Source organism: Pelodiscus sinensis, chromosome 2 (assembly GCF_052426305.1).
Source record: "Pelodiscus sinensis isolate ZL-2025 chromosome 2, ASM5242630v1, whole genome shotgun sequence".
NCBI classification, from domain to species: domain Eukaryota; kingdom Metazoa; phylum Chordata; order Testudines; family Trionychidae; genus Pelodiscus; species Pelodiscus sinensis.
Window position 1 is genome coordinate 222,143,524 of NC_143053.1, and position 15,281 is coordinate 222,158,804.

Below are 15,281 nucleotides of genomic sequence, written 5' to 3' on the forward strand. Positions count from 1 at the left end.
AGTATGGACATAAGTGAAGTTTTTTTGGAAAAAAGTCTTTTTCTGAAAAAAAAACTCTCTAGTGTAGACATAACCTAAGTGTTTCAAAATTGAATCAGGATACCAGGAAATCATGATGTTGGCTTAAAATCAGGAGTTTTTTTTAAAAATATTGGGTTCTTTTTTATATTGTTTTCAAGCTTTTTCTCTCTACCACCAGGGCTTGAAACATACTTATTGCTTTTTAAATGAGAGCACTGATTCTCAACCAGGGGTCTGACAGAATTGCTTCTGGAAGGAGTAGGGCCTTGAGCATGAGGGAGAGGGCTTGAGAAGCCAGCCTCAGAGCCAACTGGAGCTTACCTCCTAGGGCTCTGGAGTATGCCATGTGGGGCTATGGCAGTGATTTAAAGGACCCAAAGTTCTGGCAGCTGGGAATCCGAGCTCTTTTGAATTGTTTGGCAACAGTGTCTCTATATGATAACGTTATTCATAAGTAGACATAGCAACCTGGCATCATTCTAAACTTTTTTGCACAAAGCAACATGTAGTAAACAAACCCAGTGTTACATTTGGTATCTGGTGGCACCTAGGCAAATTTGAAAGTGAAAGTTTCAACTAGTTTAAACTAGAAAATTTCCCATGAATGAAGAGAATATATACATGAAAGAAAAATAATTTACAGAAGCAAAAGTGAATCAGTGACTTCATAGCCTGAGTTTCCAAGTCTTGAGTAACCATAAAAAGGAAATAAATACAAGGTTAATCTCTTAGGGCTCGTCTACATCGGCCCCTTTTCCGGAAGGGGCATGCTAATTTTACAGATCGTAATAGGGAAATCCGCGGGGGATTTAAATATCCCCCGCGGCATTTAAATAAAAATGTCCGCCGCTTTTTTACGGCTTTTAGAAAAGCCGGAAAAGAGCGTCTACACTGGCCCCGATCCGGCCCGATCCTCTGGAAAATTCAAAGTAGGAATAAGAGATCCTCCGGAAAAGGGCTTTTTTCCGGAGGATCGGGCCGGATCGGGGCCAGTGTAGATGCTCTTTTCCGGCTCTTCTAAAAGCCGTAAAAAAGCGGCGGACATTTTTATTTAAATGCCGCGGGGGATATTTAAATCCCCCGCGGATTTCCCTATTACGATCTGTAAAATTAGCATGCCCCTTCCGGAAAAGGGGCCAATGTAGACGTAGCCTTAGGGTATGTCTACACTACCACCCTAGTTCGAATTAGAGTGGTTAATGTAGGTTAGTGTAGCCGCGGGCATGGAGTCCAAACTAGCGGACATTTAAAAACGGCGGCGCCCGGCAACATGCAAATGAAGCCCGGGAAATTCAAATCCCGGGCTTCATTTGCAACTCCGGTTGCCTACATTAACCACCCTAGTTAATATCCTTACACTTCAGTGACTGTGTAATTCTCCTCTATCACACCACACTTAAACTATTATTACTGATTTATTTGTATTACCATTTATCAGATCAAATACTTTCCTGCTCCTCAGACATCTCCCTCTAGACTTGAACAACCGTGAGTATGGGCTCAGTCCTGCAGAGCATTTTGGGCCCGCAATCTAGCAAGGCACATAAATATGTGCTTAAAGTTAACCACATGCCTAATTTCTTTGCTAAGTCAGGCCCAGAGCACTCAGAATCTTTCAGGACTGAGCTCTACACCCATATCTCCCTCTCTCTCCCATTACTTTGTGTTTGGATTCATTCATTTCTCAGTAATCTCCTGATTTTTCACACCCTTCCTGCTTACCCCTTTCTGTTTAGATATAACCACTCTATTTTTCTTCACTTCATTCAGTGACCTATGAAATTATACAGACTAGTTTTTTCACTCTCTGTATTGTGGCAATTATGAGACTTCCCAGTCCTCTACATGTTTTTAGTCAAACAAAGTGAAACTATGGACTCGAAGAATTATGCATTCTGTAATCCATATTCCAGGTGTTATTTTCCTTCTGGGTACCCTTTGGGTTGGTTAGCTGAAATATATGAAATCCCATGACTGAGAAAGTAACTGCCCAGGGCTTGTTTGCTTTTATTACATAGGAAGGATATAATAAAATAACAGATTATTGTGAAATATATCCTCATTAGATTTTTGTGAGAGAAGGAAACCAAAAGAAATCATGGTTTGAAGCTGAAGAATTTTGTAGAGAAATAGGAGGACACTTGATCACTATCAGCAGAAAAGAAGTAAAGCATACAATATGGCAGGTGCTTCTGTGAGTATTTACAAAATATTTATTAATTCACTTTAATGATAGGTATGTATTAGAAGAATAACAATACTCTTGTATTCTTTCTGAAAGTGTTAATTTCAAGTAAGAAATCTGTTCATTTTATCTTTCACCTAATGTATTTTTCAATCACCATATTTAAATTAAATTTTAAATTTGGGCAAAATATGAGACTCGAAAGTCAGGAACTCGATGTCTAAGTGCATGATCTAGGTAAAAAATACTCCTGCCGTGAGTGCAGGAGATTGGAGTAGATCGGCCCTCAAGGTCTTTCCAGTCCTATGATTCTATGATTGCTCCAGCAAATCAGGTAGTCAGACCTCTAACCATTAGCATGTACAGGTGTGAAATTGTGTGCACAAAAACTGAGGTTGTGATGAAACTTCTTTCAAAATCAGGCCACTGAAGTGTGGCTTTACTCTGAAAAGTAGCTATACGAATTACACAAAGTCTCAATATCTGGTTTTCAACTGATTTAACAATGATTTACAAGTCAAAGGGAAACTTTCTGCCACTTTGTCCATATTAGTTTTATATATACTATATATGCAGGATATACCTGTTTCCAAATTTGCTTTTTATTTTGCTTGGTTAGCTATCTACCAAAAGATAGAATAGGGATTCAGATATTGTCTACCCTTTTTTCCTAGAAGAATCTATGGCTTAGTGTGGCTATTAGGTTTTTGGGCCAGGAACTGTTCCCTGTGATGGGTTTATGCAATATCGGGTACAAAGAGGTCTTGTTCTCAGTCTGGGACTGAATGTGGTACTGCACCAGAAATAATAATGAGTATCATGAAAGTGAAACCTAAGCACCAAAAAAAAAGAGAATTTTAGTTACTATTTAGCTACTAAATTGTTTTGCAGTTCTTTGTTTCATTTTACTTCCCTGCCACTTCTCTGGTCTTGGAAGTTGTTCTCCATCAAACACTAGGATGGCAAATATTTATATTCCTAGTAGGCCTGATGATCTTCTGCAGTTAAGATCTAGTTGGTGTGGTACACAGGAAGCATCACAAGTGCTAATTGTGGCACCCTGATCCCTGGGTCATTTCTGTGGTGGCTACTCATGGCTCTTCTAAACTCTACCAGCTGACAACCATTCACAAGGAGCTGTCTTATCAGCTCAGAATTGTCTGAGACCAGCATGCCTTGACCAAACCCCTCATATGGGAACTGGGACAGGTTTAAAATAGGAGCTGGTTTTATGTCCCCAGAGAGATGGGGCTGTTTTTCTCCTATTGGAGTACCATAAACAGAGTAGAATACAGGACAATATATCTATGTAGGGGAAAAAAGGAGAAAACACTTTTCTGAGAGAAATACATCCTAGTACATCATGAAGAAGTACAAATAAAACAAGGGATTTTTTCTTTGAGGGTTCCTTTTATGAGTTAATTTTATAGAAATTTCAATTTTTTTGAACTGCTATAAGTTTTAAAACACCTTTTGTATAAACAGTTTATATCATTGTCCTATTGTTTACCATCACAGATGTATATCATATCATATATTTTAGGGAAAAGGGATTTCTCTTTCAGCGTTTCTGGATTGGTTTGATTTACTTGAATCCTGATGAAGGATACACCTGGACTGATGGCTCTTCAGTGAGTATGATTAGTAGTTGGGCTGGCTTTTATAATTTTATTGTAATCTTTTTTGAGCCTTTTCTTATACCCTTTCTATTCCCTCCTAAGTGTTCATATGCAGTTCAACAGAAGCACTTCCTCTATTACACTAAACAAGTCCAATCGTTTAGGCTATGCCTAAATTGCAGAGCTTTTCTGGGATATCCCAGAAAAGTTCTGCTGCGTCCAAGGAATGTGTCCGCTTTTTCAGAAGAGTTTCTGAAAAAGTGGACATGTTTTTTCGGCAACCCTGTATTCCTCTCAGGGTACATCTAGACTACAGGCATTTGTTGACAGAGGCTTTGTCAACAAAGAGCATCTAGACTACATGATAGTGTAGACACAAAGGACAGTGTAGATGCAATAGCGCCTTCTGTCAACATAGCTCTGTCGACAAAAGGCACTATTCCTCATAGAATGAGATTTACCACCATTGACAAAACTGTCGAGTTCTGTCGACATTATGTCAACAGGAAGTCAGCAGTAGTGTAGCTGCAGGTATAGTTTTGTTGACAAAAGTCCACTTTTGTTGATAAAACCCTGTAGTCTAGACACACCCTCAGAGAGAGGAATAAGGAATGTTCCGAAAGAAGAGTTTTTTCCAAAATTTTTCCCTGTGTAGATGGGCCACATTTTGGAAAAGCCTCTTTCAGAAAAAAAAAAAAAGGAAAAAGGTACACAAATTGTGGTTTGCAATTTGTGTATCTTTTCCCAACTTTTCTCAGCAGCGTAGACATAGTGTTAGTCTTCACCGAGGCTATCATGGCAGAAAAGACTCATTTCATACCTCCCACCACAGCCACATAACCATAAAACAGGGAGCATGTGCAATGCAGTATGAATCCCACAATATATTCAAACTGGAAAATATCCTCCTTCAGTGATGCGCTAGTGGCTTTTCTCATTACTTAGTATTATGTGACCACAGATATCAACCTGAATGGAATATGTGGGTAAGGCAATCTGGATGGTTAATAGGTTGATACAATGTCCCATTAAATCAGCATCACCATTCAGAACAATAGGGACTATTCATGACTGAGGCTGGACTATCAAAACTAGTCTGCCACCTCATGGCAATGAGAACAGGCCCTGACATCAGCCTGGAGATGATAAAACTGACTTTGGCATAAGAGAAATAAAGTACTTATAGAGGGATGTACTATACTTCCTCCAATTTTACACCATTTACAGCAGTGGTCCCCAACCTTTAGAGGCTCCCGGGTGCCCGGGGGCAGGGCCACTCACGCGCCGGGTGCCCGGGGGTGGGGCCACTCATACGCCAGGCACCCGGGGACGGGGCCACGCATCCTGGGGCACGCCACGGGTGGGGATGCCCTTGCACCCGGCACCGGCATGTGCCCCGGGGCTGGGGCCGCCCGAGTGCCTTGTGCCGTGGACCCAGGGCCAGCGCCGCCTCTCGAGCCGCGCACCCGCATGTGCCCCGGGGCTGGGGCCGCCCGAGCGCCATGCACCAGGTGCCGGTGCGTGTCGTGCGCCTGGGGCTGGCGCCTCCAGTGCGCCACGTGCCGGGGGTGGGGCCGGCCCAGGTTGTCGGCAGGCACACACAAATGCCCCGGTGGGCACCATGGCGCCTGCGGGCACCGCGTTGGGGACCACTGATTTACAGCCACATCTCTATATCCCTGAGTCATACCTACCAGCTAGTTGAGGAGGAGGAGGAAGAGAAGATACAATTTCTTCAGCTCCTCAAAGTTACCCCTTTCATATAATACAAGATGCTTATCTCCCTCTGTACAAAAGGGGAGCTTATTGGTTCCACAACACCTCTTACTCTGATTGGTCTCAGAAATGAAACACTTGAAAGGACCAACTCCAGAGGCTGTTTGACAGTGCAGATCACAACTGTTTCCCTCATATAGAAGAAACTGGTAATAGAGCTGTGTTTCCACCATAGGTGATTTATGAAAACTGGGGTGAAGGAGAACCCAACAATGACAAAGGAATTGAACATTGTGGGATGTTTGAGGGAAATTCAAAAATGCAGTGGAATGACTTGTATTGTGAACATTTACTTAATTGGATTTGTGAAATAAAAAAAGGTAAGACTCCTATTCTATTTAATCAGAGATATGTAAGCAGTACAATCAGTTTGTTGGACTAACTAAAATTAAAAATAGGTATGACACTGAGAATCACTTTTTGTTTGAAAGCATAGGAAGGGTCATGAATTCTGATCTCTAACTAAATACAGGGACACAGGTCAAAAAGCTCTCTGGTATTTTATCTGTGGCCTTACTTCACTGTCTCATACAATTAACAGGTAACTTCTTTTGCTGTTATATATACCCTGGATTTTGTAATTTCCACTCCAACTCACCTGATGAACTGGGATTTTACTCATGAAAGCTCATGACCTAGTAGATCTAAGGCTATGTCTACACTGCCAAGCTATTTCAAAATAATAATTCCCAAAATAACTACGTCAAAATAAGCCTATTCTTCTTCACAAGCAGGAATTATTAGTTCAAAATAACAAGCCCATTATTCTGAAATAACTGGCTTGATAGTGTGGATGCTCACATTGTTATTTTGAAATAAGTGGAGTTATTTTGAAATAACTACCCAGTGTAGACTTGCCCTTAGGTGCCACAGGATTCCTCATTGTTATCCCATATATTGAAAGATTTGCAGTGCAAGGATGCTTATCTCTTTAGGAGGAGTTTCTCTCTTTCTTATCTCCTCCCTTTATCTGGATCTGTTTTGTCCAAAAGAGAGCTGGAAGGCAGGAATTTCAAGTTCTTTGACCAAAAGTAGCTCTGTTTTAAATTGTCTGAAAATATAATACAAGTGAATGGACTCAGTGTCAGGGCTGTTTCCTACTCTGGCACTTGGAGTGCAGAAGATGGAGGCCCTGAAGAGACCTTAAATACTTTGCCTCTGTAGGCTTTGCTTACAGAAACTCCCCAGAGTCACAGCTGCACTGGCTCTGAGGGGGAAAAAAAGCTGCCACCATCAAGTGATTTAACCCTGGAAAAAAAAACTCCAGGAGGGAACACTTGAATTCCTTCCCCAGGCATACCCCCAAGCTCTTTTGCCCCAAAAAAGCTTGAAAAAAAAAGAGAAAAACAAGCTGCAGTCTCTGGTAGCTGAGTGCTCAATCTTAGGTAGTCAGACACATACAGAGATCACTCTCCCTCCACCCCCATTACTTTCCAGGACACTAGAATCAAATCATGGCCTTAAAAGGGTGATTTTTATTAACAAAACAAAATATATACTTGGTTGCTAGGTGTTATAGAGCAACTGAGTAAAATAAATTAAAACACAGGGAAAGTCTCTGGGAACAACTCTTAGTGAATGGCAGAGGGAAGTCATGGATTCACACAGAGAAATTTAAACCAAACAACCAAAATAAAGATAAATACTCTGATTGTAACTAGATACTCATTTCCCTCTACTCACAATCCATGCTGATCCATACTTCAAGTCCCAGTTCACTCCCATGTCTAATATTTCATATAGGCATGGTAATTCTGATTCCTGCATCTGCTCCCTTCAGCCCTTAGCTTAGAATCTCCTTCAAAGAAAGCAGGTAAGATATCTACATACAATTCAAATTTCAGCACTATATCCTCAATGGGTCTTCTGGCCAGCCTTGCTAGTCACCTGAGTTTAACCCCTTAGTCACCAGGTGCTAGCCAGCACTCCTCGTATCCAAAACACGCAATGGAATGTAAAAAAATAACCTGCTCAGGCAAGGAGTAAAAAACAGAAGTTGATTTAGCTTTACACCAATGTTGTCCAAAGGGCAGGGCTCTCAGCAGTAGAAAATATGCAAAAGGTCATTGTGGAACACAATACACCCCAATACCACTTCCTCGCAGTGCTCACAGGATGCTCCACTATCACCACACTCTCTTACAACTCAGAAATGAGAGGCACCAGGAGGTGCTAGGTCCCTGGGAATGCAGTGATTCAGAGAAATAAGGGCTGTAGGAATAATTGACCAACATTGAAATACTGAATAAAATAAATATTTAGCTCATTTACGGTATGTCTACACTACAGCACTAATTCGAACTAACTTAATTTGAATTAGTTAATTCGAACTAAGCTAATTCGAACTAGTGCATCTAGACCTAAAAACTAATTTGAATTAGTGTTTTTCTAATTCTAACTAGCATGTCCACATTGAGTGGACCCTGAACTGAAGTTAAGGCTGGCCGGAACAGGTGCCGGCAGGGCATCAGGTTACGATTTAGAGCGTGGTGCTGCTGCCTCAGGCTAGCCGAGGGCTGTGCTTAAAAGGATCCAACCCCCACCCCAGACAGACAGTTCTCGGGGTTCCCCGCTTGCTTATCTACCTCGATGAGGGACAGCAAAGCAGTCCTGTCTTGAAGTACCCTGAGTGCTCGCACTCGGCACATCACAGCACTCGGCCATCAGCCCGGCTGTACTTGCCACAGGCTGCCATCTGGGGGGGCCAACCGGGGGACAGTCAGGATCCAGGAGACCCTGCAGGAGACCTTCCACCCCGAGGATTCCGCAGAGCCACCCCAGTCCTCCCCATCGGGGGCTCGTACCCCATTCCTCCCTCACCTCCTTCCACTTACCCTTCCCTAGACTCCCTTCCTGATGTAAAAAATAAAGGACACATGTTCAAAAATAGAAACTCTCTTTATTTAACAAAACTGGGGGGTGGGGAGGATTAACCTCTGGGAAGACTGGAAAAAGGAGGTGGGAGAGGGGAAGAGAGAGGGTGGAAGAGGGGAAGGGGGAAACCTGGGAGGAAGGAGTTGGAAGGGGGAAGCCAGGGGAAGAAGGAGGAGGGGAAGTATCAAACTATGGTACGCCATATCTTCAGTACTGTGTACAGATGTGGTCTCCTCACCTCAAAAGAGATGTTTTGGTCTTGGAAAGGGTTCAGAAAGGGGCAACTAAAATGATTAGGGGTTGGGAACAGGTCCCATATGAAGAGAGGCTAAAGAGACTGGGACTTTTCAGCTTAGAAAAGAGGAGACTGAGGGGGGATATGATAGAGGTCTATAAAATCATGAGTGGTGTGGAGAGGGTGCATAAAGAAAAGTTCTTCATTAGTTCCCATAACAGAAGGACTAGAGGACATCAAATGAAATGAATGGGTAGCAGGCTTCAAACTAATAAAAGAAAGTTCTTCTTTAGAAAGCAAATAGTCAACCTGTGGAACTCCTTGCCATAGGAGGCTGTGAAGGCTAGAACTATAACAGAGTTTAAAGAGAAGTTAGATAAATACATGGCGGTTGGGTCCATGGAGTGCTATTAGCCAGGGGGTAGGAACGGTGTCTATGCCTCTGTTCGTGGAAGGCTGGAGATGGATGGCACGAGACAAATGGCTTGGTCATTGTCTTCGGTCCATCCCCTCCGGGGTAGCTGGCATTGGCCGCTGTTGGCTGGCAGGCTACTGGGCTAGATGGACCTTTGGTCTGACCCAGTATGGCCATTCTTATGTTCTTATGTTCTAAGCTCAGGGCTCAGGGTCGGGGGTCTCACTGGACCACCTTGATTTTCATGCAAACATGCTCCTGGGTTCGCATGTGGCCTTTGGTGGCCATGCTGGCAGCTATCCTGGCCTAGACAGCCACTTTCCTGTGCCTAGTGCGGAGGTCGTGGACGTTGGAGGCCTCCCCCCAAACCTTGATGAGGTCCACGATCTCCGCACTAGAGCAGGCGGGCGCCTGCCTCTTGCAGCCCCGGGCAGGCTCCTGGGAGCCGCCAGCCTGGTCCCGGGAAGAGGCGGAGGGCTGGGTGGCAGCGGGTGGCTGGCTCATTCCGTGCCAGGTGCAGGGTCTGCTGGCTAGGTGCTGACAGGCTTGCACCTGGCACAAGCACCATAGCCAGACCGTGCCCCTTTAAGGGGTCCGGGGCCGGGAGGAGGGCAGAAGAGTTTCCCTGGTTTGGCGCAGAGTGGCCACCAGGGCAAGCTGGGAAGGGCTAGCCTCCCACTAGTTCTAATTAAGTGGCTATATAGCCCTTAATTCAGACTACTTAATTCGAACTAGGTGTTAGTCCTCGTAGTATGAGGTTTACCTTGTTCGAATTAAGCGCTCCGCTAGTTCAATTTAAGTTCGAACTAGCGGTTTGTATGTGTAGCGCCTATGAACGTTAATTCGAACTAACAGCTATTAGTTTGAATTAACTTTGTAGTGTAGACATACCCTTAGAGTCTCTGTCTAATTTTCCTTTTTTTTCTTTCCTGGTTGTGGGTAGAATTTCTGCCCCTTCTCCCAGTTGAGTATTTGAATCTATAACCAGAGGGCACAGGCACCAGAACCTGTCTAAAAGAAGAGAGGGGACAATGTCATCTGTAGTACAGAGATATCTCTGAGGCAAGTTTGATAGCAGCTACTATCCACATCCCTAAAATGAAAGGAAAGCCCAGAGCACACAAGAAACAGAGGTTGAGGTAAAGAAGGCAACAGCAACTGCCAAATAGGCAATGAAACTGCTGAACCCTTGAGGTTCATCCTGACACAAGCAATTCTGGAATATCAAGAGGTGTTTTGTACTTGCATTTTAAAAACCATTTGGTGAATGACAAGGATAGCATCAGAATATTGGCTTCGGTGCACTGAGCAAGCACATCCTGTGCAGTTCCTTTTTAGCATTCTGAACACTATGTTTTGGGTGGCATATGTGTGTCACTTCTCAAGAAGAATAGTCAGAAGGATTTGTGAAACAGTTTGCGGAAGCTCTAATCAGTTCATCTTCATCTTGGACAAACTTTTAGAAATAGAATGAAAGGAAGTAAACATTATGAGAGAGTATTTTTATTCTATCCTGCTCAGATCGCTGCAGAGAGAAGATTGCAGTTCTTTTATTGTTTCCTAGATTTTTGTTTTTGCTTTTATTTCACCTTGATGTGACCAAGGGACTGACTTTTGTAAGATGCAATATTGCTTATGCAATGTCTTATCATACAGTTCCTTAAGGAAGGGATTGTAAAAGTTTGTGTATTGATATTATATTTTATAAAATCACCATTATTATTGTATTGCATCACAGCCAGGGGAACTGAAATATAAATGTAGGAGGAGCCCACAAACATCAGAAAAGCTGGGACCCTGGGACTCAGCACAGTGCTTTTCTCCGTAACACATCACGCTAAGCCAATGTCACTTGTGTATTGAGAGCCAGATCCACTAGTATGCTTTAGTGGTTTTGCTATGTGAAGCACATAGAAATGCACCTATATTAATCAGTGACTCTGGTTGCTTTGCCCTAGCCTAGCAAATCACCTTTAAAAGTGAAAAAAACAAAGGAAAAATATTTCAGATTGTTATTACATGTCTTCAACCCAATAGAAATATCACATGCAAATATCTTCTCCAGGTTCCTCGGTTTCTGTTCATATATGAGATTCTGAGTAATTTTTAAAACTAAGAGCAAAACAAAAAACAAAACAAAAACCTGTAGGCAAAGATGGAGCTAAAGATGGGACAGCTTCAGAGTAATCTAGAAACTAGATTTCAGGGGTATTGCCATTGTCTTCAAACCATTCACTACAAATCTAGGAAATTCAGAATTCTGGTTACACTATAAAGAAATCTGAATATGATCAGGTTGGAAAATGCGGTTAAGACACCTACACAACCTTAACTCTGCCCTGAAATGTCACAATGTGGGGGGGAATTTGAAAAAACCTAAAATCTTTATAAATCACTTTTATCTTTATCAGGGACCATATACGCTAAATAATCCAGTTTTTATTATATGCCATCACTACAGAGCAAACTTAAGGTTATTTGACTGTTAAAACCTAAACTGAAGCAATAACCTAAAGACTTTCTGTTCCTCATTCATACTCTTTCATAAAATCTGTGTCTCAATCAAAATCAGAGAAACAATGGCCTTTGCACAACCACAACCATAACCACCCCCACCCCTCCCACACACACACAGGAAGAAGTTTTCTAGAATGCCAGACTTGAGGCAAACGGCAGGCTGGTGCCAGACTTGAGGCAAGGGGCAGGCTGGTTTCCTCCTCATTCCCTATTTAGAAAGTAGGTAGTTAGAATTGGTCAAAGTGTGAGAATTTATGCTAGGACAAGGCTTTGGGGCTCTATGTAAATCTAGCCCTTGTGTCCCTTGTGGCCAGTGCTTAATTTTTTCCAGGGACTTGCCTGGACTGAGCCCTGGCACCTTTAGACTTGGCAGCTCATTGCCCTAGCACCGCTAGCTTGCTGCATCAATTATGAACATAAAAAATTTGCTTAAGCCCTGGCAATTCTTTCATTACAAATTAAGCACTGCTTACAATCTATCCTCCTGTGTCAGGCCTTGCATCAACTCCACCAGTGTTCCCACCTTGTCTGACTCTTTTGCTTTCTCAGTCACTCACCTTCATAGTTTCTTACACTTTGTCCTCTCTGCTTGGTTTGACTTCTGTGTACACATCTGCAAAGCTTCTCTCAAAAACCCACTTTTCAAACACAAACAGAACCATCAAGAAAGCACGAGTCAGTGAGGACACAGAAAATTACTTGTAATATTTGTGAAACAAATATTTGTGAAAAATCACTGTCAAGCTTTGAATCCTTTAAGATCTTTAGGCTATTGCTGTTGCACTGATGTACTTGGTGACATTACTAGTGACCAAGGCCTGCAATGGCCTGCTCTGACCCCTATTATATCAAAGAATATTAATGAAAAAATTTAATTCTGTCTACATAGTATATTTTTGGATTTCAAAATATATTTGAAGCATATTTAAAAGTTGTGTACACAGTGTGTAATTATTGCAACCTAGTGCTTTCTAAGGACATGTGTGTTTTATTCAAATTTAAGTATTCTGTGATATTCTAAATGTTAAATATATTTTAAATTGGTTTTGTGAAATTCATGTGAAAAACCTGTACAGTGCATAAGTCATTGTCATTAGCTACTGCACAAAATAAATGTATTTGTGTGAACATTCATGAGACATACTTCATGCTGACATTTTCTTTTACAGGTACACCATCAAAACCTGAACCAAGTACCACATTTGGTAGGTTTTTTTTCCCCCTCAAGCCACAAAAATAATATAACTTAACGATAAGAACTTGTGCAGTACAGATACAAATACGGCATATATAACTACTTTATCTTCAGATTATAAGGTCACTGATGATGGATGGGTTATCTATGAAGACCAGCAGTACTACTTCAGCACGGAAAATGTCCATATGGAGAAAGCTTGGGATATTTGCAAGAAGAAGTCTGCAAATCTTGTTGTCATTGACAGTGAAAGTGAACGCAAATTTCTTTGGAGATATGTAAGAACCAGACATATTGATTAAAAAATGCATTCAACATAGCCATGATAGATGCCTCATGCTCAGCTTCTGAAACTTTGGGGAGAATTGAATGGATCCCTTCAGACCTGCACCACATCTCATCAGGAGTTAATTGTACAATTGACCAGCCTGGTTAATGCATTACATTTAAATATATAACTGGGACATAAAATTAGCTTCTTAACTAACGAATTACAGTGCAAAATAATAACTTCCAAAGTCTGTTGCTGTTTTGCTGGTTAGGTTCAAAAGTCCCAAGTATAATAGGCTTTGGACTGAATCGGGAATGTATGGTTGGGCCCTAACGACATAATGCAACCCCATTTGATGTTGATGTGAGTTCTTCAGGCATGAGATGCAGCAAAGCCGTTGACAAAATAAAGGCAGTGATGCAGAGAAAAAAACACAGGCCCACAATCTTATTATAGGATTTTATTTACTTTTGGTGGGTAGAGAGAAAGTATGTGAAGGCTGAGGAGGTAGAGATGAGAGAAACTGCCCCAGGCTGTATTATCCTTTCTGTCTGAGCTTTGCAGGGCCGGGGAGCAAGGAGATCATGTTTACTCTTGTCCTGCCCTACACATTCCTCCTACCTTCACTCTCCCTGGCTTTACTTCCTATCCACAGCATGGAAGGTGGAGCCATGCTCTATGTCCTCTGGGATCCAAAGAAAGGGAAAACAGCACCACAAAGGTGGATGGGCCTTTCTAGTTTTCTACTCAGTATAAAAGATACATTGTTTTATCTCTTCATGTTTTAGATTTACACTAAAAACAGAATGAATTCATATTTCATTGGTCTAATGGTCAGCTTTGATCAAAAATTTAGGTAAGTAAAGAAGCAACTTTTTAAACTTGTTTTGAACAATGAATGGCTGCTTTATTTGAGATTATTAAGTATTCCATGTCCAAGTTTGTTAACACTCTTGCAAAAAAATTATTCTAGACCTAGTCTGCATGAAAATGTAGTTTTCCAGTGTTATACAAACAACATTTTTTCTTTTTCAATTCCTGAATTCTGGGAGAAATGTGAGCAAGCCATATGCATGTGAAAAAGGTCATGAGTTTCTTTGTATTTTGTAAAGTTGTTCCTTCAAAAATTGTCCAGCTCTGCACATTCTCATTCTTGGGGATTGTGCCCCTGCTGTGGACACACTTATTGCGGTAAGTGTGGTTTCCTTTTTTCCAAAAAGCTCAAATGTGCTGTCTACATGTGCTCTTCATTTCATCACCCTCTCCCATCCAGTCAGCAGGAAACAAGGGCAGCTTGCAACATGGGACCAGATAGTTCTCTGAGGATCATCAGTGGGCCACAGTTTGAGAATTACTGTTTTAGAAGCATGCTTGCAGGGGTGACTGGTGTCTTCGGAAGGGGGGGGGGAATGCAGGGAGGTGGCACGTGGAGTCACCCTATTTAGTAATTAAAATGTTGGTACTGTCATGGGGGTTAGTGCACCTCCTGAGTGCTAGCACAAATCACCTGTCCATGGTTTGAAAGGGCTTTTGGTGGAGAAGGGGCAGGCACTGCCAATGCTAGTTTCCTTAGGGAGCATTAAGAGAAAGAGAAGTCAAATGAGGTGTTAGAAACAAGTTAATTTTTCCACACCAGCATGTCACGTAAAAAGAAAGCAAATGCAGACCACGCGTGCAGTGACACCCAGCATGAAAAAATATTGAGGTAACAAAGGGGTGACTAGGACACTGCTGGGAGCTTGAGGTTTCAAGGTTTCTCAGCTTTTGGGGAAGGACCTGACTTTTCTGTGTGTCTGTACTAGTAACAATAAAACTGTGGCCTGAAGATGCTATGATTATACAAACAATAAATGATAGCAATAGTAATGAATAAAGACTATCAACTATGTGATGTGCAGGGCTTTTACTGTGTAACTGCCACTATTACGAATGGTATTTCTCTTCAATGTTTTGCCAAACAATTCCTGTAATGCTAAAGCAATTATGAGGCTAGATGTCCAGTAGCTGCTGTCATATTGTTTCTTTTAGCTGGCTGGATGGAACCCCAGTAAACTATGTAGCCTGGGCCCCAAATGAACCCAACTTTGCAAATAATGATGAAAACTGTGTGGTCATGAACAAAGATTTTGGTAAGTAATGGGACAATAGTTATGGAATAGATATTTATGTTAAT

The 15,281-nt window shown here is 41.9% G+C and overlaps 1 protein-coding gene across 2 annotated transcripts in view; it reads left to right on the forward strand.

Moving 5' to 3' along the window:
• Positions 1-15,281, forward strand: part of LOC102445414 (macrophage mannose receptor 1-like) — a 67,374-nt gene that overhangs the window by 27,371 nt on the left and 24,722 nt on the right. For both annotated transcript variants that reach the window (XM_089776722.1, XM_006119500.5), the window contains exons 11-17: positions 2,088-2,215; positions 3,750-3,837; positions 5,777-5,921; positions 12,812-12,847; positions 12,952-13,115; positions 13,897-13,964; positions 15,137-15,237. In XM_089776722.1, coding sequence (XP_089632848.1) covers positions 2,088-2,215; positions 3,750-3,837; positions 5,777-5,921; positions 12,812-12,847; positions 12,952-13,115; positions 13,897-13,964; positions 15,137-15,237 — 730 coding nt within the window. The remainder of the gene's footprint in view (positions 1-2,087; positions 2,216-3,749; positions 3,838-5,776; positions 5,922-12,811; positions 12,848-12,951; positions 13,116-13,896; positions 13,965-15,136; positions 15,238-15,281) is intronic.